The sequence below is a fragment of the Daphnia carinata genome, chromosome 7 (assembly GCF_022539665.2).
Source record: "Daphnia carinata strain CSIRO-1 chromosome 7, CSIRO_AGI_Dcar_HiC_V3, whole genome shotgun sequence".
Classification (NCBI taxonomy): domain Eukaryota; kingdom Metazoa; phylum Arthropoda; class Branchiopoda; order Diplostraca; family Daphniidae; genus Daphnia; species Daphnia carinata.
In genome coordinates this window covers 9,207,860-9,229,667 of record NC_081337.1, presented here as the reverse complement: position 1 = coordinate 9,229,667, position 21,808 = coordinate 9,207,860, and the positions used below count along the sequence as shown (strand labels likewise).

At 41.1% G+C, this 21,808-nt stretch overlaps 6 protein-coding genes across 6 annotated transcripts; 2 read left to right on the top strand and 4 right to left on the bottom strand.

Moving 5' to 3' along the window:
* Positions 1-1,249: 1,249 nt before the first annotated feature.
* Positions 1,250-2,555, bottom strand: LOC130690215 (uncharacterized). Its single transcript, XM_057513224.2, has 6 exons — positions 2,255-2,555; positions 2,056-2,162; positions 1,851-1,975; positions 1,691-1,769; positions 1,569-1,614; positions 1,250-1,504 (listed from the first exon to the last, which is right to left on the bottom strand). The coding sequence occupies exons 1-6, from the start codon at positions 2,445-2,447 to the stop codon at positions 1,332-1,334; spliced, it is 723 nt and encodes a 240-aa protein (XP_057369207.1). The 5' UTR covers positions 2,448-2,555; the 3' UTR covers positions 1,250-1,331.
* A 459-nt stretch (positions 2,556-3,014) lies between these two features.
* On the bottom strand, positions 3,015-6,075 carry LOC130689823 (cyclic nucleotide-gated cation channel subunit A-like). Its single transcript, XM_057512762.2, has 9 exons — positions 5,853-6,075; positions 5,584-5,796; positions 5,352-5,514; positions 5,207-5,289; positions 4,963-5,145; positions 4,322-4,903; positions 3,846-4,251; positions 3,561-3,777; positions 3,015-3,435 (listed from the first exon to the last, which is right to left on the bottom strand). The coding sequence occupies exons 1-9, from the start codon at positions 5,985-5,987 to the stop codon at positions 3,294-3,296; spliced, it is 2,124 nt and encodes a 707-aa protein (XP_057368745.1). The 5' UTR covers positions 5,988-6,075; the 3' UTR covers positions 3,015-3,293.
* A 1,130-nt stretch (positions 6,076-7,205) lies between these two features.
* LOC130690263 (acyl carrier protein, mitochondrial-like) lies at positions 7,206-8,045 on the top strand. Its single transcript, XM_057513270.2, has 4 exons — positions 7,206-7,397; positions 7,536-7,649; positions 7,709-7,796; positions 7,882-8,045. Exons 1-4 carry the CDS (start codon positions 7,242-7,244, stop codon positions 7,971-7,973), a joined length of 450 nt encoding a protein of 149 aa, XP_057369253.1. The 5' UTR covers positions 7,206-7,241; the 3' UTR covers positions 7,974-8,045.
* Positions 8,046-8,070: 25 nt separating this feature from the next.
* LOC130690048 (vacuolar fusion protein CCZ1 homolog) lies at positions 8,071-10,094 on the bottom strand. The gene is made up of 9 exons (XM_057513019.2): positions 9,938-10,094; positions 9,785-9,882; positions 9,637-9,730; positions 9,381-9,575; positions 9,145-9,320; positions 8,998-9,090; positions 8,529-8,937; positions 8,305-8,461; positions 8,071-8,249 (listed from the first exon to the last, which is right to left on the bottom strand). The coding sequence occupies exons 1-9, from the start codon at positions 10,019-10,021 to the stop codon at positions 8,194-8,196; spliced, it is 1,362 nt and encodes a 453-aa protein (XP_057369002.1). The 5' UTR covers positions 10,022-10,094; the 3' UTR covers positions 8,071-8,193.
* A 74-nt stretch (positions 10,095-10,168) lies between these two features.
* LOC130689927 (uncharacterized) lies at positions 10,169-12,410 on the bottom strand. Its single transcript, XM_057512868.2, has 4 exons — positions 11,641-12,410; positions 11,387-11,573; positions 11,067-11,326; positions 10,169-10,999 (listed from the first exon to the last, which is right to left on the bottom strand). The coding sequence occupies exons 1-4, from the start codon at positions 12,230-12,232 to the stop codon at positions 10,248-10,250; spliced, it is 1,791 nt and encodes a 596-aa protein (XP_057368851.1). The 5' UTR covers positions 12,233-12,410; the 3' UTR covers positions 10,169-10,247.
* A 426-nt stretch (positions 12,411-12,836) lies between these two features.
* Positions 12,837-20,200, top strand: LOC130690331 (E3 ubiquitin-protein ligase RBBP6-like). The gene is made up of 19 exons (XM_057513349.2): positions 12,837-13,005; positions 13,144-13,330; positions 13,385-13,475; positions 13,630-13,690; positions 14,519-14,614; positions 14,720-14,808; positions 14,872-14,980; positions 15,049-15,170; positions 15,242-15,411; positions 15,475-15,716; positions 15,799-16,099; positions 16,166-16,490; positions 16,562-16,666; positions 16,753-16,932; positions 17,122-17,286; positions 17,344-18,398; positions 18,493-19,313; positions 19,387-19,588; positions 19,681-20,200. Exons 2-19 carry the CDS (start codon positions 13,165-13,167, stop codon positions 19,950-19,952), a joined length of 4,572 nt encoding a protein of 1,523 aa, XP_057369332.1. The 5' UTR covers positions 12,837-13,005; positions 13,144-13,164; the 3' UTR covers positions 19,953-20,200.
* Positions 20,201-21,808: the final 1,608 nt, after the last annotated feature.

Here is a 21,808-nt window from a genome sequence, read left to right as displayed (position 1 = left end):
AACGATCGTTTGGGGAATGTAACGGGGGCGTACGGAAGGTTGATTGTAGTCGGTAAATAAAATCAAATTTCACCTCCTACTTCTTTTACTTTGTGACATCCACGAAGGTGATCTTAGCCCCAGCAGCTAGGTTTTCAATTTGGCTTTGCGCGTTTTTGACACAAGTTCCAATTATTTAATTTTATTAACTACAGAGAACGTTAGTTGTAGAGCTTAAAATTTTTCCGACATGGAGAGCACGTAAAAAACATGTGATAGTTGTTTTCTTTTTTCCCAGCTTACATTCCAACTGGCTTGCCAGTTAGTCAATTGAACCTTAACTTAAACGTCCCTTGCACCATTTTCTTTAAAAAAAACATGCATAGCTTGAATGGGCTGATTGTTTCCTTTGACGCGTTCATTTGGGACTTTGGCAACTAAATTAAATGATGTGAGACTCGACAGAGACGCCAGTTAAAGGCAACGATACGTGCCCACGATCACCGTGCTCAGTATATAGTCCACACTGATTCATTGTTATGTAAACGGATAGGACTTCCGGTGATAAACCGAGCTACTAGTTTCTCCACTGATGCGGAACTATTGACAAATTGTTCGATTAGCTTTGTCGTCACAACGACTTGCACACGACTTCATCCACCTTTTTTTTGTTTTCGAAGGCATTACCGTACGATATTCTGGTTTTAAATAGCAAACTCTTAGGCATTTCCTAGGGAATCGCTTGGCAAGATTCAACGAGCCGAATTTGCCTCTTTTATTTTGTGAAGAACTATTTAAAATTGCGTTGGTGTTTTATTCCAAATGTGGAACAGAAACTATTTGATTTGAACTATTTTGATTTCAACATATTTGTTAACACATTCAGTTTTATCGTTTCATTGCGTATTGTTTATTTTAAACTGATGTTCAAACAATAAATCATAATCATGAGAGCGTATAGGAGCTGATAGGGGTTTTAATCGACCACCATAAGCGAGGATGTTTAGAAATATCATATTGTAGGGAGGGCAGAAAACAAATCGATAATTCACACGTACATTTACACACATTCATGCACCCAGACAGACAACCATATTCATCTGCAACATTAGACGTGAGTGTGTGTTTTAACGCAAAGCTGATTCTTCGGATTTTTTATACAGAGAACGAGGTAACGGATAACATCTATTAACAACATATAAAGGGGGGAGAGGAATGCTGCCGTTAAAATGGCAAGCCATTACATTAGGCTGTCAACGGAACAGCATCGTTGAAGAAATCTTTTTTTATTCATCACTTTTTGTTTTGCCCGGAAGAAAAAAATTTTAAAAATCAAATTAAGTAATGTGTGGTTACGGGATAAATGGGTTGACTCGAGGATAAATTCTACAGGCACAGTGATGTGGCACGGCAACGTAACCCCATTGCGGTGCCAAACTGGCGTCGAGTGCCGATAGCTTTACGTGTAACATGTTGGCCCAACCAGGCCTCATCTCGCAAGTTGATTGCAGTTGCTCCGATATACCTGCATAGTGATTGGTTTTAAAATTTGGTAATCGCCTGCAATTGGGAGCGAAATAGTGAAATACCCGAACATGGTTCTCCCTCTCTGATGCATTCGTAAACGAAAGCAAACTGGAAAAGATAATGTGCGCACTTGCTATTAAACACAATGAAGTGGACGTTTATGTAATAAATAGATAGAGCACACTTGTCGGAATTCTGTGCTGTGGACTATCCGCACTTCTTGTCCGTAAATGTCACGTGTCTCGTTGATTTGTTTCCAGTACCTTTGGCCCACACGATGAACGTAAAAAAAAAAATACTTAATTAACACTGCAGTCAGGTGCGTACTCTGAAACGTTGTTTACCTGTTTGTTTTGCAAATTTCTTCAGATAAGGGCTCGTTCCGAGATCGTACTAATCGATTAATGTGATGTGAATGTCCGGTGCGTTTTACGGGCCCGTCGGTAAACGTTTCGTTCATATCCGGCTCCTTTAAAATCGAATGCATTGCCGTCGCCATTAATAATTTAGCAACAGGTAGTAATAAATAAGCAAGTCATTGTCACTTACCCATAAGACATCCTGCCCATTTAGTACGTTTGGCGGTGCTTCCCCAACCCAAACAGGAGGACCCATGTTGTTGGCATGATCACTAAAAGGCGATTTCATCAATTTGGCTACAATCAAATATTCCAAAATTACAAATCGGAAAAGGTTAGACGTCAAATAAATAGCGAAAGGTAAAAAAAAAATGGCGACAGGAGCACACCTTTGTAATTTCTCAGCATGGCATGAGCGACTTCGAGTTGATCCCTTTCCTTTAAAAGTTGAACAATTGAATCGCTGTGGTGTCGTTCAGCTTTCACGATCACGATGCTTAAAAACATGGTGAGGAGCACGATAATTGAACATAACCACCAACGTGCCATGATGCTAACGAGTCTGAACACCCTCACACACATTCAGTAAAAACGAGGCACAAACACAGAGAGGGGAGGTCGAGATCGGCCGACTGACAATCGAACAATGAGGCGACGGGGGTACCTGAATGACGTCCCACCCCGTTTCCTTTTTTTCGCGATGCGAGCCTTCTTTTAACCTGAGACGAGATGAAAGGACAACAGAAGTCAACTGCCGTGGGGCTAGTTTGCATCTGACTATATACTATGTCGAATAAGGATTTCTGCCACCGACTAGCGTAGACTGCTCGTGTGCATACCGAAACGAGCTTGGGGATCGGGTAGGCGGTAAAAAGTGTTATGCTCGAGACTCTGGGGCCATTTAGACGTCCTCCCACACATCTATATTTGTATTTTTTTGCTAGCGTATTTTTGAATTCGCAGTATCTATAACGCAACTTTTCTTTTATCCAAATGTCTAAGGGCGTACCTAGGACATGCTGGTAAGGAGTGATTGATAACCCAAAAGAAATGCAATCAAAGTAATCCAAATCAAAAAACGATTATCAAACGAATAGCCCATTTTTTTCCCTTTTCTTTTTCATTTTTTTTTTTGAGGGGGTGGGGGGCAGACCACGGATAGAAAAATAAGGGCAAGAAATAATACAGATCAAGGGTGGAGAATACCTGCGTCCATTAAGAATTCAATGGAGTTGTCTCCTACTTTCGGTTTCAATGCGAACAGATCAAAATGAAAAATGGAAAAGCTCGGCTGAATTCATGACTTATTGAAAGTGCACGTCACGTTCGGGAGAAAATAACAGTTTTTCCGTAGATATTTGGGTTGCCATATTGGTTGAGCTAACGTTTCGTTTAAAAAAAAGGGACGATTTCTTCTAGTTCGAATGTTCATTGGTGATTCTCAGATTCCTTCCGAGTTAAATTGAAAGCTGAAACGTCCGCACTAATGCCGTTTTCTGTGAATGGAATGGGAGGAACGTATGGGACCTCATCCCCAGCGACATCGTCCGACCGTGACGTAGAAGGTTTCCTGTAACATCATTAATCCAATTTAATAATGAACCAACCCATTGGACTTAAAGAACGATTACCCCATTAATTTTGCATTGCCATTTGGTTCATGCTTAGCGTGTGACTAGATAAAAAAAAAATTACCTCATGGGGACATCGAGCAAATTGAAACTTTTCCTTTTCAAATTGGGAGATAGTATAATTGTGGCAGCGCTATTGTTCTCGGCGATTGCACCGTTTTCAGGAATCGGTTGTTGTAATTGTTCCACTTTGCTAATTCGCTGTTTGATTGTTTGCTGACTACTCGTGTATTCGGCCAGCAGACGGGCGAAACGCGTTTGTAGGGTATCTAGCGCCATCTCTGCGCAATAGCAAAACAGAAATGAGAGCAACGGTGCCTTTGCTTTCACAATTATTGTATCAACTTACCAAGTTTATCTATGCGGTCTTTAGCAGAATCACTTTCATCTTGATGGCGTCGATTTACTTCCTCGTCTAACAGTCCGTCTTTGAGTAGTAACTGACGGCCCCTTTCCAGTAACGTTTTCCGTCCTTCAGGATATTCTTGCAGCGCGTTCCACAAATCGCTTTTAGAAAGACAGAAGAGATCGGAATAACCGACGCTACGGACATTGGCCGTTCTTCTGTTTCCCGTTTTATTTCCAGCAATGTTGAGGATACTCACTTCTCCGAAAACGCTCCCAGCTCCTAAGGTCACGAAAACCGTTTTCCCGTCATCCGAGCACACGCTTAGCTTCCCCCTCTTAACGATGTACATCTCTTTCCCGACGTCTCCTTTCCGGCAAATGTAATCGCCTGGACTAAACACTTGAAGCTAAATTTTTTTTTTGGAAAGAAAAATGTTGAGCAGATTAGAGAATAGGAAAATTGGCAAAATATTAGACCTGAAGTTTAAGGACGAGTTCTGCCAACAAACCGGGCTCGCAATCTTGAAATATTTTCACTTGTTTTAACGTGTCAAGATGGACGTGGATTGCAATCTCGGCTTTGAGCTTATCGGGAAGGGTGTCCATCACTTGGCCTTCGTCTAGAGACTGTTTGTTGGACCACATGTAATCGAACCACTGGATAACCCGTTCTTCCAGCTCTTTTGAGACTTTCCTGAACACCATATATTGTTTGACGGCGTCCATTCTCGTTTGGAACTCGGTACGCGAAGCGTTCATATTAGTGATCATCGAGCCGATGTTACCAACGATGGTAGCGAAAATGAGGATGCCTATCATGTACTCGACAATGACGAAAAGAAATTCAACTTCGATCTCGGGTGGTGGCGTTTCGCCAATGGTTGTCAACGTCAGGGTCGACCAGTAAAATGTGAAAATGTACTGATAGGTTAACGAAAGATTAGCGCCGTTTTCGACCAGCGTTACCACCCAACCATCGGAGCCGAAGCCGATCGCGTTGCTAATTGCGAAGTAAATGCAACCGTTCCAGTGGATGATAATAAGCAAGTAGATCATAACCTGTGAAGCATAATGACTTTTCACTATAAAAAAATATGTCGAGGCGTATTAAAACAAACCTTTGTAATGCGGAAAGCGTTTGGGAAATTTGTTTGATTCTCCGTTTTGTCGAAAAAAGCCAACATTCTGGGTAAGCGGAACAGTCGATTCATGCGAACAACGACACCACAAGGCGCATGGATGCATTCATTTGGGCTACCCCACACGAGATACAGCAAATCGGTTGGCAGCAAACTGAAAATCTTTAACACGACTGGCCTTAAAAATTCACCTTCCTTCCTTAAATCTATCGTGAAAACTCACATCAATTTTCGAATCCCAACTTTGCCAGTAGTGACGTCGCAATTTCTCTGGATCCGTTACCATCAGCCCTTGTTCAAGATATCCTGCGTGTAATGTACAAGCATTAGTTAATGATTAGCTCCGCGTAGGAAAGATGTTAGCACACCTTCGTGAGCGTGAACTGCCATGTCAAACACGTAAATCAGGTCGCTCGCGTAATCCAGAACAAGCCAGGCAATTGGACACATATTTTGCATGTCCCAGAATACCGTTCTACCCACGATGAAAATGTAGTTGTACATAATGGCCATGCTCACGATGCCTAACCACTTTTGATGTAGAAAGTTGAATTATTCAATAGCGATAGTGCATATACTTGTATGTTGGATAATACGTACTCTGTAGTGGCCTTTTTGTGTAGTATCTACCACTAATTGCCCACGGCAGTGCTGTCCACACAAGAAGGCCTTCCCACCAATATCGCTTTGCCGCTCATGGTGATGATGTTCCCCTGAAGCGAAGCGTTCCAGAAAATCTGCATCTGGTCCTGGATGAACATCGGACATCATTTGTCGAGTACGCCGAAATCGGTGAATCCAACGTCCCATCCGCTAAATGAAACTCATCAATTCACTGCGTACTAATTAGTACAGTAACGTAGTGTTACCTGGGTAAAACTGGCCAAGTGCACCGCGTCACTCTCGTGAAAAGTAGTTTTTTCGTTTGCCATTTTCGTCCTTCTTTTACTGTCTTGTTTCTGGCCAGACGAATCGAAAGTGACTAGCGGCACTGTCACGGACATCTCGTGTGATTTCCGTTGCCGAAAATAGAATCAGAGCGTGCAGCCCAAAAGCTAATTTAGAAGAAACGATCGATTATTAGTCACATCTTAATGGAGTTGGAAATCCGTTGAGGCAAAAGGATTACGAGAGTCGAAGTCTATATATTTACATGCGAAGATTTAGAAAAGTACAACAGCTAGACAGTGACAAACCCTTTGGTCAAATGGTAGATTTACTTGATTTGCAGTTGGTAAGCAAAAAAGGCTGGAAGAGACGTTGACGGTGCAGATGAAACAAGGAAAACTTGTAGAGTGAAGCGCGCTAAGACGATTGACGATATCGATCTTGCTCTCCGTGTTTTTGTTGATAGAGGTCCACGATCCGGGTCACCTGGCCACCAACTGAAACGATAACCGCAATATACTATTGACCTGTAACTAACTATAGGGGCGATAAATATGAGCATAACGACTACCAGCACCAGACGGTGCTGGGTAACTGGGGCATAGACACTACCAATTTTTCCTTGATGCAATTTATAAATGTCAAAAACCCTCACAAGACAGGTAACAGGAGGGAAATGTTCTTCAAGCCTTCTCTTTGGCAATAAGGTGTCAGGTTTCGTTGTGTGCACAGCATGCGAGTATAGCAACGTGGGACGGGTATGACATGATCCTTTGCGCATCTGATGGTGAACCGGTAAGGCCTTCATAGTCTGATTAGTCTACTACCCCTTTAAAGGATCAGTCGTCTTGGAAACGGAAAAGGAAAACACTAAAGAAAACCAACTTGCATTTGACACGTGATCTTCAACATTTTCTTTATATAGCCTGCCACATATACTTGCATAAGATGTTGATTCAAATTGTATTTCAGGTAATAATATTCCAATAGGTATAGCTGATCCGTTCGATGTCGTTCTGGAGTTGTAAATTTGCATTTTACGCTCTACTCTTTCTTTGCCGTTCTTTGCTGGCGCTCTTCTAATCGAGGATACTACTATTCGGATTTTAAAAGCGTTTAAATGAAGGCTGTGGAATGAACGCATTATAATGGTAAAAAAAACTTAAGCTGAAACATAGTTTCACTATAAGAAAAAGGTAAAAATTTTTATTTCTTGGCGTTCACGGAAAATGTCTGAAATCTTAAAAAATGATATGTGGCAAGTGGCGACAGTGCGGCCATTTCACTTACCAGCAAAGCTCTCGTTTTCTGGCCCGAAATATTATAGTCCCTTTACTCTGCACCGTGCTCTAAAAACTAGTCTGAGTAAAATGGCGCTCTTCGTGCGGTCTTTGCGAGCTGCTGTGAATGCCGGTGTAAGAATCGGCCAACAATCATGGCCACAACCTTTAGTCTTAGGTCTGCAAAAACAAATAGCCAACTACTCTTTTACTTCCCATCAGATACCTACATTAGCTGTAAACAAGGTAACCTATGTCTTGTGTTAGTATAAGCATCCCACATGCCAGTGTGAATGAGAATTTACTTTAATTTTGTGCCTCTTCATAGTGAACCATTACTGTTTTTCCATGCAATTCGTAATAGTTAACTTCTGTATCTGCTAGGTCACAATCAACACCAAAAGATGTTTCAGCGATAAACCTCCCATGTCCATACCTATTATCCAAGACAGGGTTTTGCTTGTTTTGAAACTTTACGACAAAATTGATCCTGCTAAGGTAATGTATTGTAACATTTTATGTAAAGCTTAAAAATCATCAAATTTTGTTTGTTCTAGTTGACACTTGAATCCCATTTCATGAATGATTTGGGCCTTGATTCGTTAGACCATGTGGAAGTTGTAATGGCAATGGAGGATGAATTTGGTAAGAAGATGGATTGTGTTAGTAAATTGGGAATAATCAGAGAATTTACTGTATAGATTTAAATCTAAATTTTGTTGAATCATAGGTTTTGAAATCCCAGATGCAGATGCAGAGAAATTGTTGAGACCAGCAGATATAGTAAGGTATATTGCAGACAAGGAAGAAGTGTATGAATAATAAAAGAGCAAGAAGCCTATAGATTATGAGATGTGTAGAGGAAAATGGAATACATTTGAAATGTTCTGTAAATTGATAGATTAAAAAGTAAAATTGATTTACATCCTGTAATGGTTTATTTACAAGCATTAACAAGAAGATTAAGACAAAAAAAGTACATAGCGCATTTAAAGTTCGCATACGTGTTTTCAAATGAAGTAACAATTTGCTGCATAAAACGTTACTCCAACAACAAGATATCCTTAAATAGAAGATTTCTAAGTCGCCGTACTTCATCTAAAAAAATTCTTATTTGTGAAACAGTTGTAATTTTTTATATGGAAATTTTTACCACAAATATCAACCAATTCAGCGTTCTTGCGGGTGACCACTACATACAGGTGCCGTTGGTTAGACAACTTTCCTATAACCCAGGCGTCGCTTTTCGTTTTAACAAGAATCTCACCTTCTCCAAAACTCGAAAAATCTTCGCACAAATCGGCACATGTCTGAGCGAGAAACCAATTTTTGTATCACTACCAAATGATTTACGTCACCTGACGAACAAATTGTTACCTTAATAACGTCGTTATTAGCCGATGGTTGACATTGCAGAATTCTTCTATGTCCAGGTATGCTTTGATGAAGCGTAGATTTAAACGCCATATTCCATTGGTTAAAATATAGGAAACGAATGGAGTCCGTGCCCGTATTGAGAGATGAATTAGTTTTTCGTACCAACGCTTGCTCTGCTACATCTGCCGAGAGGGCAATTATCCTTGGCCCAACAATTAAATCAAGTGATGCAAAAAAATCATGATCCAGTTCGACAGACGCTGGTATGAATAGACAAACTGTAACTCCTGCAATTCTATAAACAACCAACTGACACTCATCTGGAATGTTTTGACTATGGTTTAGAAACACATGGGGAATGCGCATTTCTGACGAGAGACTGTGCACATCGGCAGGACCTGTCAAAAATCTAAAAAAAAAAACTGTTTTGTTGGCATTGTGAATTAACTGAAAATATGGCAATGTCAACCTGGTTTCAGTACTAAGGCTTAGTGATGCAGGAAATAGTTTTGTGGTGAGGTAGTTGTAGATTAGCTGGATATCATCTTGACAGAGACCAGTCCTAGGAAACATAATATCATTAAAGAAGAACAGATTGTGATTTCTAGTGACTAACCACACAATTTGATCTTGATAAAGCACTGTTGTAGAAGTAATACAAGAAAATGTCTGTTCAACATGACTAACTAGACTTCTGACTTTAAGGAAAGACAATTTATCCATTGGTAAGAATTGAATTCCAAGGAATGCATCTGCTAGATCAGCATCTTCTAAAGGCATCATCTGCAAGTGCTGTAAGTATTTGAACCAATCAATTACTATATCATGACAAGACAGGAATTTAACCATTACCTTGGAGTAAAAGTAAGCTGCTCTTAGTTTCAATTGCTCTAACTCTTCTTCAGGTTGGTCTGAAACCTTTAAAGCTGAACTCATACTTCCCATGAAAAGGCGAAACATGTGATATGAATGGACAAGGAGAGAGTTAAAAACCTTGTCATGTGTCTCAATGTCATTATCAACAGGCACAGTGGGCAACTTCACAGTCTAGTTTAGAAAACAGTAAGAAATTGAGCTATTATATTTTATAGTTAATTCCTGTTTTTACCATGGCCATGCAAAACCCAGGTTCTGGTTCATTGAAATACTGTCTTGTTTTTCTAGTATGTAATGAATGGCATGAACCAGAGGTCCCAAACGTTCTGGAAGAAAAAACACTTAGGCAAAATTCTAGCTTGCAAGCATAACATTTTTACTGGCTAAATTTTAATATTGCAGCTGTCCTGCCAATTTCTTTCATTTGGGTATCCTTTGAAGTCTCCTTTGGATAATAGTAAACAATACTTTTGTATTCCTACCAAGGGGAAATATTAGCAACCAGATTATGATTACTGATTTATTTTGCGAACCTCATCTTCTGGGAAATTCCGATTAGTATCAAAGACGAAAAAATTTACAAGGGAATGGCTTTTTTCAGTTTCACTGTTTGTCATCTTTTTGCTCCGAAGTAATAAATACCAGAATTCGATAGGCAGATTTTCATTTGGAATGAAAATTCGTCTGCGTTCTTGTGTTTGCAATAGTTTGGTTTAGCGCCACTAGGGGTGTTTTGAAATTGAAAGCTTCCCAAACTAGTCGAGTTCTAAAAACATGATAATACTGTATATTTTTATGAACCGTAAAACAATTACATCCATAGCAGTAGACCTAAGTAGAAATCTAAAATTTGTTGGGGCCTATCACTGCTGCTAAATGTCTTACACTTTGGATATTATTTCCGTAAATTGCATCCAGTTCTTCGGTTCGATTCTGGATTGCCAATAGCTCTTCTGGTAACAGATTTGACTGGCAATCGTGATTGGATTGATCGTTACGACTTCCTTTATCGCATAGCATAAGTGAAACGTGTTCTTCAGTTACATCTAGGCGTTCAACAATGGTGGAAAATAGTTTGTTTGTGGATTTTTGCTTAAGAGGGAACCCTCTGGGCAAACGTACACGGAATGGGTTTCGGATTGACTGAATATGCTGTCGCAGGAAAAAATAATCGTACGGGATCTGGAAACGAGCCATAAACTTCGTAAACGGAGGAATTTGTTCTGGGTCTGAGTCAGGAAGAATAAGGGTAACATATCTATTTGAGCCTTTAGTCTTATTATCTATTGGCGTATTTGCTTGGTGAGATGCAAGCATATTTAGGCACAATTGGAAGGTTTTGTGGTAGGGCGAACCACGACACTCGGAATAGTCCGCTTTTTGAGGAATAACAACAGCGATGCAGTCCGCTCGTTCAATGGCCATAATATACCACTGAAAAGGAGAACCCTGTTCTTGATTTTCCATATCGGCAACATCTAGCAGCACCTCCACGCCCAGCAATTTACGCAGGAAAATTCGTGTCGCCTTCACATATTGAGTGTGCTGGATGCTAACTGAATCAAAAACCAGCAGCATTCTGAAATCCTTGGGAACTGAAATAAGAGATAAAAGGAATATTTTTCAGACACGATAGGGGGAAAAAAGCTGTAAACATTATACTTGGTTCCAGTATTTTTTGTCGAAGATACAGCACCATTGCGCCAAGGATACAGAAAGCGAAAAGGAGAGTCAGGGCTATTATTGTTGCGATATCCGCTGTGCCAAATTGATGAGCAATGTAAATTTCAAAGATTCTACTTTGGTTGCAACAACTGGCGCCAGCCGTATGGCTTGAAAAGTTTTCACAGTCGATAACAAGTTCATAGTTCCCTTTTTCCAATGTCACTTGCGAAATTTGGAAAGTTACCAAATTGGTGTACCTATGTGAGAATGCATATTTAACCATAAAATATTTCGGAAGAACTATCGATTTACCAGACCTTTCGAAATATGTAGAAGCATCCGACAAATTCACTTTGAAGTTCTTAGGGCATATAGTTTTTCCCTTATGGCAAAGTGTAACTTTATAGCTATCTATGCCAGCTAAAGCTTGGAAAGTAATTACAAGGTGGTTCGTTCTTGATGTCTGACTGTAGAAGAATATTATCCCATCACCCACATTCCTAGCTATAATGAAAAAACTTGGTTAGAAATTACTTTATTTTTCTGGGGCCAACAGGTAGATGGAACAGACCATATAAATTTCTAAATTTATACTGCATTTTTTCTCCATCAGCTAGAATCCTAATGGTTGTGTAGGAATCACTTGTCATAAGTGAACTTGCAGAATCTCTGACAAGGCAATCATAATTTGGCAAAACATCCTCACATTTTGACTTGTTATTGTGTTTGATTAATGTAAAACATTTGGCATCATGGGGCTTAATAAAATCTTCATACATAAACCATACTGGCTTATGTAAATTTTTGGAAATGGTGATGTTCAATGCAAATCTTGGGAAATTTCCATTCACATCATAAGCATCATATGCATTCAAGTGAAAGCCAAAATTTTGTTCAAATGACATTGCTGCAGCTTCCCACTGTGTCATTCCATACATACAGTCATTTTCAGCAACAACACTGAAGCAGCCATCAGCAGAGGTGACAGATCCGTTGATGTATGATCCAACATTAGAACAAATATCCAACCTGCTAGTCTGTTGAGCTGTATTTGGGCAACTTATAACTATACCTAATGGTAGCGCAATCGCCAAGAAAACTGAAAGGCGATTGAATGGCATTTTCGAAGTACAAGGTATTCCAAATGAATTGTTAAGAACCATTATTCTGGATACATTTTTTAGTCTTACGCATTACTACACGGAATTATATCCTGAGATTTCGATTCGATGTAGTCTTTCTGGCACAATGGACGCACGTCAAGATAGAGGCACCATGTTATAATTACTGATTTGCATATTTGCTTTTCTACCCATTTTCGTAAAATGTGCCCATTTACATGTTGCACAACAAGGAAAGTCCGCGAAGCGCGGATGGTAGATAGCATGGATAGCGTGCGGACTTGGAATGTGGAATCTCTTACGTTTGGCTTCTTTCCACTTGTTACTAACTGAACCTTTCTAATGTGGTGGATTACTTGAAGTGGCTCTATGATACTTGCATTTGTTGGTGATATGATTTTCTTATGATATGGATCAGCTAATACAAAGTGCCGTATAATGACGTCTTATTTTTTTGTGTTAAATTTGCACTTAAGAAAAGTGACAGAAACTCCATTATTATTGCTCTATGTGCCCGTAGTATCGCCCGTGTTTACATACGAACACGATTTCAGGGTCGCTGCATCTAAACCCCTGGATTAACCATCTTCCTTCCATCCCACATTTTAGAAGGTCTCCATCAAAGAGGTTTTTTATGAACCGTAGTTGAAAAATCGCACCATCTCTTGGTCCAAACATGGGTTGTTGGGCATACCGTTAGGTGACGCGGGTGATTGGCCTCCATGCTTACTGATGAAGTGACTGCGTTTGATGCCTACCTACTGAAGAAGACGTCCCCGGTTCGACTCGACGCTTACGATTTTTCCAAGAATATGGTGAGATAATATAATATACCTCTTTTACCCCTTACATTATGTTAAATAATCGAATTAAGTTTGTTTGGTTAAGCTTGGCTTTCTGTATTTCGTCATTCAAAGTTCAGATTTTAATCTCTGTTGGTTGTATGTCTTTAGTAAGCAAATTGTACCGGGAAAATGTCTATCCATTACAAGTTCAAATCGGCGATTGACTATGATACAATTACGTTTGATGGCCTGCATATCTCAGTTGCCGACTTAAAAAAGGCAATTGTCTACCAGAAGAAATTGGGCAAGGCTACAGACTTTGACCTTATGATCACAAATGCGCAGACAAATGAAGGTAAACTAGTGTTGGAAGTTTTCCGAGCAAGGATGTAACTAGTTTTTCGTACAGTTTATACAGATGAATCAGCACTAATTGCCAAAAATACTTCTCTGATTGTGGCGCGGGTTCCTGTAGCTGGAGCCACAAACAAGAAGATCTGGTAAGATTTCCTTGCAAACATTTTTTAGCAAACTTCATCTAGCTTACTGACTGAAAAACCAATTTTAATGAAATTCATAATTAATTTAATTCAGTGGAATTGTTGTCATGCCCCAACTGATTTTGAAAAGTAAATCTTAAAAAAATTATTGTAGGGATAGAGGCGAACCTTCTTTGATCGGAACATCGTCGACGTTGACTTCGTCATCAAAGGGTGTATGTACCTGACGTCTTCCTCCCTTCTCAGTGGATTAGTAACTCTCTTTTAAAAGAACTCCAGTTAAACCAATTTAAAATTAATGCTCACTCACACTCAAAGCTAGATTTTGCAAAGAATCAATCAACTTTTATCAGTAGTTTTTTTAAAGTCGTTTTTATTTATAAATTCACGTTTCGTACGAAAGAGGACGTGGGACTGCTGCCGCCGGCTACTGTGATATATTCCGTACTCATAATATTTCAAGAACTTTGTGTTACATTTAAAGATTGATGAAAAATTGTTTTCTTAGACATTTTATTTAATTGTAAATGTTGCAGCTTATTGTTAGTGATAGGGTTTTCATGGCTGTGATAAATTTAATTCATTCGTTGGTGATGTCGTTCTTGTTTCAAACGGCTGTTAAAGATTGTGTCACGCTCGGAGTATTACCTAAACCATCAATGTGCCCTCTCCGCCCTTCCATTATTTTTTTTTTTATTTTTATTTATTTTTTAAAATTCGTCATGGGAATCGAATCCTTGCGGTGTATGTGATTCATGCACACTTCCTTTTTTACTATTTATTCTTTTGAAAGTCGAAACCCGGAAGTTCATTGCAAATTTTGCTCGATAAGTAATTAATTCACTAGTTGGAACTAGTTTTCAAATACATGAATGGTCCACTTTGCCGGAAGCCAAATGTGTGATGCTAAACCGATACATCAATATTTGGCACGACACTTGATCTTCCTCCTCCTTCGCCCTCCTATTGTCGCAATCTTATTTTTTGTCATAGAGTTTTCGTTTATTATTCCTAGAAATATGAGTTATAATCGAAAATTTTAGGCTCCCCCGCCGACCAGAAATGAAAACGAAGTCACGGTTGCCATGGCGAACATCAGTGCTGATTCCTCCGGCTCCGCTCTCGACAATTTGGCCCAGGTATGCATGCTCATTTCCGTTAAAAGTCTCTGCTATTGTATGATTATTTGATAGCTCTTTCTTTTTTAATTGTTAATTTTGTAAACTTTGTTTTGTTTTGTTAAGGCAACGGATCTGTCTCGAAGTGAAGCTTCCGAAGAGGACAAAATCAAGGCCATGATGACCCAATCAACTCAGGATTATGACCCCTCCAAGTAACATTTAAAATGCTGATTATACTTTTCAAGTGAAGTCTAATTGATATTTTTTCCCATTAGATACATGAAAATTCGTGGTCAGGGCCAGGTTGGACCTGTCCCCGGTAACTATTGCTGCTTTAAGTGTGGTATGCCTGGTCATTGGATCAAGCAATGCCCATTAAATCTGGTATGATGTTACATCTGATCCAAGGTTGTTGAGTAAAATTACAAGCTCTTCAATTTCATTTTTTTTAGACAATGGACATTAAAAAAAGTACGGGAATTCCGCGAAGTTTCATGGTCCCTGTCGAAGGACCAGAAGTTCCTGGTGCGATGATGACTCCATCTGGCCATTTTGCCGTCCCAGCAATTGATCAGTTAGTCTAATTTTTTTAGTTTTTCTTTTATCGTCAAAATTACGTAAGTGTATCTTCCAATTTCTCATTAGCGAGGCCTACCGAGAGATCAAAAAAGAACGACCGCCTTTTCAGGCAGAATCGCCTACACCTGAAGTTGTTAAACCTGTCATTCCATCTGAACTTCTTTGTTCTCTTTGCAAAGATCTGCTATCCGACGCAGTACTTATTCCATGCTGTGGAGACTCATTCTGTGATGATTGTAAGTTCGAATAACTCAGATATATGACTTGCATTTTATTAACATTTATATTCTTTCTTAAAGGTATACGAGCTCTCCTTCTCGATTCAGAAGAACAAGAATGCCCCCAGTGTCATACGAAAGCTGTTTCTCCCGACACGTTGATACCTAACCGGTTTCTACGTACCGCCGTAACCAATTTCCGTAGTGAAACGGGCTACACAAAAGCTACACCCGTTGTCCCTGCTGTTGTCGAGTCTGTGGTTGTTCCAGAAGTCAAGGAAGACGTTGAAGAAGAAAAAGAAGAGCCCGAACTTATTTTGGAGGTAAAATTCTCACCTAAATAATATCGAATATCGAAGCCTTTGATGGAGTGGAGTTGTTAAATGTGTACCCGTGATTCAACAGGATGAAGAATTCAAAGAAGAAATGGTTGCTTCTCCAGCGGTAGATGAAAAGTTCTTTGAAGAACCCAGTGAGCCACCACCACCAGGCGGGGAAAGTCTCGAAGAGGTTAGAATCTCTACACCTACCGTCGACGAAAAGCCAGCTGCTGCGGAAGGGAATCAATCTGATGTGATTAAACAGTCACCTACTGCACCGTCTAAAACTGTTCCCCCAGCTGTCAACAATTTGTCCATGTTAGCTCAAAAAGCACCCTTAATTGCATTACAGCAAGCTATATTGCAAGGAAATCCACTCTTGCTTGGTAAACTCATAAATGGCCATTCACTTGATTTGATTGTTTTCTAAGGCTATGTAAATGTTGTTTCAGGTTCACAGAATATACAACAGATTGCCCTAATTCAACAAGGGCTGATGGCGATGCAACGTATCCCTCATTCGTCGCAGTCAGCCCCGCTATTGCCTACCCCAAGTACTGTACAGACTGCACCAGCCCCACCAACTTTACCGCCACAGAATTCTGTACCGATCCAGCCGCTTATGACTGCCCAACCGCCGACTCACATGCCACCGCCGGGATTCCCGCGATCGATGCCGCCTCCCCGGTTTCAGGGCCCATCTATCCCACCACCCGGAGCTAGACCAATGCTACCGCCAGGAGGACCAAGAGGACTACCTCCAATGGGTTACCCGGGGTAAGAAACGAGTAGACATGATGCAGCGGTCCAGTTTTCTTACCTCTATGTATTCTATATACGTTTTCTAGTGCTCCACCATTTCCCCCTAACGGCATGGGAATGCCTCCAGGGTACGGCAACCATGCTTCAAGTGCTGCCAATCAGCTGGCCAGCCATCCGATTTTACAGCAAGGGTATTTACATTTAAAGATTTTATTTTATTTTTTCAATTTTCATTATACCATGCTTACACAATGTTCTGCCGAATAACGTACGTCAGTGTGATTGAAGACCCCCTGGCTGCCTTCGAAAAACTCTTGAAGGAGAAGGAAGAACGTGATAGGGCACGAAAAAAGCGAAGATCGATTTCTCGTTCACGGAGTCGGTCGCGGTCTAGAACACGTCGGTCCAAATCACCTCGACAGCGCAGTCGATCACGAAGCGGATCTCCACCCCGAAGGCAATTTTTCTTTCAATTTCTCAAGTCCAACTTAGTGTTACAGTGGGTCGGAAGGATCCTTTTTTATTTTTCGTAGAAGTACCTCTTCTTTTCTTTGGCATTGGCTAATTTAGATTTTGCCTTTTTTGTCACAGCACACAAGGTGGTTAAATAGTTGTTTTCTAAATATCTTTTCTGTTTATTGCACAGGCGTTCTCGGTCGCATTCGCCCAGCCGTCGGAGACGAAGTCCAGCTGTGCGAGGTCGTCGAGGTAGATCGCGATCACGATCGCCTTCGGGTGGAAGGTCTCCTAGTCCGAGAAGTGGAGGTCGGCATGGTTTTTACGATCGATCACCTCATGGATCACCCGGAAGGTAAAATTCGACTTTATCTTCATTTAGAAATGATCAATAAATATCTTTGCTATTAAGGTATCCTCGTGAGTACCGCGAAGAGTTCAACAATGCCGCATCAGCAAACTATTATCCTCCCTACGGTTATCCACCAATGGGTCCGCAAGGCCCACCAATGCGAGGATACGGCGGTCCTCCAGGTCCTATGGGCCCAATAGGCCGGGGTGGCCCAATGGGTGGCTATGTGCCACGAGGACCCCACTTTGGAATTGGCATGCCGAGAGGAATGGGCCCACGCGGGCCTTATCCTCCTGGATACATGGGACCAAGAGGACCAATGGGAATTGTAGGTGCCCCTCCATCGCTGCTTTCGCTAGACTTGGGTCGAGGGCGTGGATATCGAGAGGAACGACGAGCTGATTACGAGCGTGAATATTATCCCGAAGCAGACAGAACCCGTCGATCGCCTCCACCGCCTCCACCAGGAGAATTTGAATCGGATGCTCCTCTTATTTACACGAAACCTCGTCGTCCTGATCAGCCAGAAAAAGTTCCAGAGAAACCCAGAGAGAGGGTAAAGGAACGCGAACGTGAAAGGGACCATGGCTATATGAAGGATAGTCGTGAACGGGATCGAGAAAGAGATAGAGACCGAGGTGATCGAGACAAGGACAGAGAGCGTGACCGTGACCGAGAGCGTGAAAGGGATCGAGAGCGAGACAGAGAACGAGATCGTGACCGTGAAAAGGTTCGATCCCGTCACGATGGTCGGGACACTAAAGAGAGCAGCCGAAGAGCGGAAGTTGTATCGCGAGAACGGGATCGTGAACGTGGAGGCTCGCACAGTTCGGTCAGTAGTAGATCCAGCACAACTACGAAAGATAAATCAAAAGAAAAAGAAAAGGACCGGGAGAAGGAGAAAGAGAAGAAGAAGGAAAAGAAGGAGAAGGAGGAGGAAGACAAGAAGCGGGACAAGAAACGCAAAAAGAAGAAGGAAAAAGAGAAGGAGAAGGAAAAAGAAAAAGACAAGGAGAACAAAAAGAAGAACAAACACGAGAAAAAGAAGAGTGTCGACATTGAAGACCAAGCTGAGCCTGCAAAAACACCAAGCCAAACAGAGCAACCAGTTCCGGGTAAGATTTTTTTACTCCCACCCCAAACTCTTTAAGTCAACAGTTTTCAGTCTGTAATGATAACGCAAGATAATTTTTTTTAAAATTTTAGTAGGTGATTGTAGCGGTGGATTCGATGATTCAGTTGCCACAGAGGCTGATAAACCTCAATTGGAGACTGTTGACAATAAAGAAAGCAATGAACAGCGAGTTGGGGCTGTGCAGGAAGAAGAGGCCGCCTTAGAAGATGTTCTCATCATCACGACCGACAAAAGCCTCGAATCACTGGTGGACGATGTAGTACCTGCTGAAGAAGATGCCGATCGCCAGAAAACGCAAGTTAGGAAGGAACGAAGCCGCGAAAGGGAGAAGGATGATAAAGCGGTGAAAGATAAAGCCCTTCCGTTGCCGCATTCGCGATGGGAAGAAGATTCGGAAGAAGAAGAAGCATCGGAACCCTTGAAGAACGTGTCAGACATTGTCTCTATAGCAGATCCCGGACCAATCAAAAGAGCAGATAACGCCATCTTTCGTCGAGCAATAAGCGCAATCAAGCCGAAAGTAATTGAAATTAAACTGCGACCCGAACGGCGCGTCCTGCTTGATTCCTCCGCTCCAGAAAAGGCTATTGGAGATCTTGACTTGGATGTTAATAATACAAGAGTCTCTCCTGATTCCTTACTTAATCTGAGAGTTGCACCACCACCATTGGTGATACCGAAATTCAATCCTGCCCTTGACCTGAAACTTCCTGAAATCGACGACAAGAAGAAATCGGTCCGGGATAGATTAGGCGACAAAGTGGAACCGGAACAGCAACCACCTGCTAGGAATCAGGACAAGGTGGATGACACCAAAGATAAAGATAAATTAAAGGATAAGAAGGAAGGAGGTAAAAAAGACAAGGACAAACGATCTAGTCCTGCTAAAGAGAAGGTAATTAATCAATCAAACGTGTAGAAATTGCAGCAGTATGCAGTCAGTATTTGTTTCTTCTCTATGATTGCAGAAGGATCGCAAGGAAGATAAGCGTGACAAGGACAAACGAGGTCGGACCAAAGAGAAGGAGAAGGACAAGAAACACAAACGCAAAGAAAAGGAGGACAAGAAGAGCAAAGACGAGAAAGAGAAGAAGGATGAGTTGAAACCTTCAAGTGACGTTCGCCACGGCGACAAAGCGAAATCGAGCAAAACTGACGACAAGCAAACCGGTATCGTCCTTATTTTCAGTTTTTGGCCGACGCGGTCGGTTCTGTTTTCAATATATTTTGAATAAATTTCCATTTGATTTGATTTTCAACAGATAAAGACAAAGAAAAATCGGAAAAAATCAAGAAGCGGAAGCGTTCCTGGTCGAGTAGTACGAGCAGTAGTAGTACCAGCAGTACTTCAGAGTCGGATAGCAGCTCATCTGAATCGGGTGGTGGTAGTAAGCGGAAGAAGAAAAGCCGAAAGAAGCGCCACGTCTCTTCGAGCAGTGATTCATCCGATTCGAGTCGCGAAACGAAGAAGAAGAAGAAAAAGTCTAAAAAGGCGTCGTCGAAGCGGAAGCAGAAAAAGGCGTCGTCGCAGTGAAAACAGTGCTTCTCTGTAACATTTGGACTAGCCTTCTTTTTCCTCATGGTATAGTTTTTTTTTTTCACTCTCTTTCTTTTTTAGTTGTGACTTTTTTTTTTCATTTTTCACCTTCTCTGGAAGTTTTTGTCAATTCTTGCTACTTTGGGCTGACCTGCTGGTTTCGCCAGAATCTGGCACATTGCTATGTTTTTATATTATATGGAAATGCCAGTGGCGATAGTAATACACTTTGAAGTACATATTTCTTTTTAAATTTTGCGATAATTATATCTTGCGACCTTCACCCTTTTCTCTGTAGAACTTTGAACCGTTAACCGGCATCTTTACACGTCCAAAGTTCAAATATTTACATTGCGGCCGAAAACGAAGCAGTGTAAACAACACGATTTGTTTATAGAATCTCATAGTACGTCCAACATGTGCCTATGTGTATGTAGTATGAATGTAGTACATACACACACATCGGACACTATTGAGTCTAAGCAGAGAAAATAAAACCAAAACTCACGGCACGTTGTTGTTATTCTATTCGCGCGTAGATACATCGGGACCATCTTACGATCGGTATCGACTGAAGGTAGTAATTCTTGTAAAGGTTTATCTTTCAAAGTCACGCATTTTCTTTTCCATCCTCGAACCATCCCGTGTTTAAGCACACACCGGTGTGTAGTATAAGATTATTTACACGTGGGCGTATCTGGTGCAAATGTTTATGGATGGAAACAGCAGTCGTTGGTGGGGAGACCAACGTATAGAGTCTCCTTACACGCGAACTCGTTTCTCCACTAGTGGACTTGCTGCGGCTAGCAACGCCTTTTGCTATGTCGGTATAACATCCAACAAGAAATAACAAATAGTTCATAAGCCCAACTGAGAAGACGGATGTGCTGTCTGTTGATGTAAACGAATGGTCGCGTGTTGGCGGTGGGAAAGCAATTTGATGGTGGATATTGAATAAGAAAGAGCAGAAACGAGAAAAACTCACGCATTGACAGATATTCACGTTCGGTTACATCCGTTCGTGATTATTACTTCCCAATTACAATTAGGTGGTTTTCATTGCAATTGGGAGAAAGAGACCTGTAAGTAATGAGTCAACGTAACGCATGAAGGCATGCTAGTAGCAGACTAAAACTCACGCACTTTTTTCTTTTTTTTACCGCCAGAGTTGACGCAAAGATGGAAGATACGACAGCTGCCCGCGATAAAGACGACCATGAAGATCTTGATCCTAGGCAGCATGATTTCATCTCAACGGGAAAGAGCAGCAAGCAAGCAGCCCTACGTCTTCTTCTGTTCTATTCCAAAACATCAAGAGGAGATAATGGCCAGAGCCGACCTCTTGGTGCTGCTGCATGCCCTGACTAGTCAATTATACACTCTACTCTAGCTCACTGTTGTGTGTGTATATACATCACAAGCGTCTCTTTCTGTATGCTATGTTTCTTTTCTCCCCTCTTCCTAAAAACTTGCTTCTAATACTGGTATTTACGAGTGTGTTTCGAGAGGTCCTGCTGGCTTCGTTCCCGCACGTGCTCTCCACTTGAAGCCACCCTAGACAAAGCTGTTTTTTTTTTCACTAAAAGATGAGACTCATGTGTTCTGTTTCGACTCCTCCGTTGTAAATGGTAAAAAAAAACCAAACAACGATTTAAAAGTCGGGAACGAAGAAAAAAGAAACAGAAAATAGAAATATCTTTTCGGACTTTTGGTATGCGAACGATTCCGGTGTGCATTGGATGGATCATTGCCCCTTATCTCAACACCAACATAAAGACGCGCGGTCTCTCTATGTCAATCTGTCACATAACATCTCGTCCACTTCTCCCGAAGAAACCTTTTTTTTTTTTCGT

Excerpts from the sequence above, each read along its gene's own strand:
- LOC130689823 (XM_057512762.2), bottom strand. The coding sequence starts at position 5,987 with ATGTCCGTGACAGTGCCGCTAGTCACTTTCGATTCGTCTGGCCAGAAA. Across the intron at positions 4,904-4,962 it reads ACGCTTTCCGCATTACAAAG|GTTATGATCTACTTGCTTAT; the intron begins GTTTGTTTTAAT and ends TATGCTTCACAG. Across the intron at positions 3,436-3,560 it reads TTGCTCGATGTCCCCATGAG|GAAACCTTCTACGTCACGGT; the intron begins GTAATTTTTTTT and ends ATGATGTTACAG.
- LOC130690048 (XM_057513019.2), bottom strand. The coding sequence starts at position 10,021 with ATGACAAACAGTGAAACTGAAAAAAGCCATTCCCTTGTAAATTTTTTC. Across the intron at positions 9,883-9,937 it reads GGAATTTCCCAGAAGATGAG|GAATACAAAAGTATTGTTTA; the intron begins GTTCGCAAAATA and ends TCCCCTTGGTAG. Across the intron at positions 8,938-8,997 it reads AGCCTTAGTACTGAAACCAG|ATTTTTGACAGGTCCTGCCG; the intron begins GTTGACATTGCC and ends TTTTTTTTTTAG.
- LOC130690263 (XM_057513270.2), top strand. The coding sequence starts at position 7,242 with ATGGCGCTCTTCGTGCGGTCTTTGCGAGCTGCTGTGAATGCCGGTGTA. Across the intron at positions 7,398-7,535 it reads CTACATTAGCTGTAAACAAG|GTCACAATCAACACCAAAAG; the intron begins GTAACCTATGTC and ends TGTATCTGCTAG. Across the intron at positions 7,650-7,708 it reads ACAAAATTGATCCTGCTAAG|TTGACACTTGAATCCCATTT; the intron begins GTAATGTATTGT and ends TGTTTGTTCTAG.
- LOC130690331 (XM_057513349.2), top strand. The coding sequence starts at position 13,165 with ATGTCTATCCATTACAAGTTCAAATCGGCGATTGACTATGATACAATT. Across the intron at positions 16,933-17,121 it reads AGCGGATCTCCACCCCGAAG|GCGTTCTCGGTCGCATTCGC; the intron begins GCAATTTTTCTT and ends TTTATTGCACAG. Across the intron at positions 18,399-18,492 it reads AACAGAGCAACCAGTTCCGG|GTGATTGTAGCGGTGGATTC; the intron begins GTAAGATTTTTT and ends AAATTTTAGTAG.
- LOC130690215 (XM_057513224.2), bottom strand. The coding sequence starts at position 2,447 with ATGTGTGTGAGGGTGTTCAGACTCGTTAGCATCATGGCACGTTGGTGG. Across the intron at positions 2,163-2,254 it reads CATGCTGAGAAATTACAAAG|CCAAATTGATGAAATCGCCT; the intron begins GTGTGCTCCTGT and ends ATTTGATTGTAG. Across the intron at positions 1,976-2,055 it reads ATGGGCAGGATGTCTTATGG|GAGCCGGATATGAACGAAAC; the intron begins GTAAGTGACAAT and ends TCGATTTTAAAG.
- LOC130689927 (XM_057512868.2), bottom strand. The coding sequence starts at position 12,232 with ATGGTTCTTAACAATTCATTTGGAATACCTTGTACTTCGAAAATGCCA. Across the intron at positions 11,327-11,386 it reads GCTTCTACATATTTCGAAAG|GTACACCAATTTGGTAACTT; the intron begins GTCTGGTAAATC and ends ATTCTCACATAG. Across the intron at positions 11,000-11,066 it reads ACAAAAAATACTGGAACCAA|TTCCCAAGGATTTCAGAATG; the intron begins GTATAATGTTTA and ends CTCTTATTTCAG.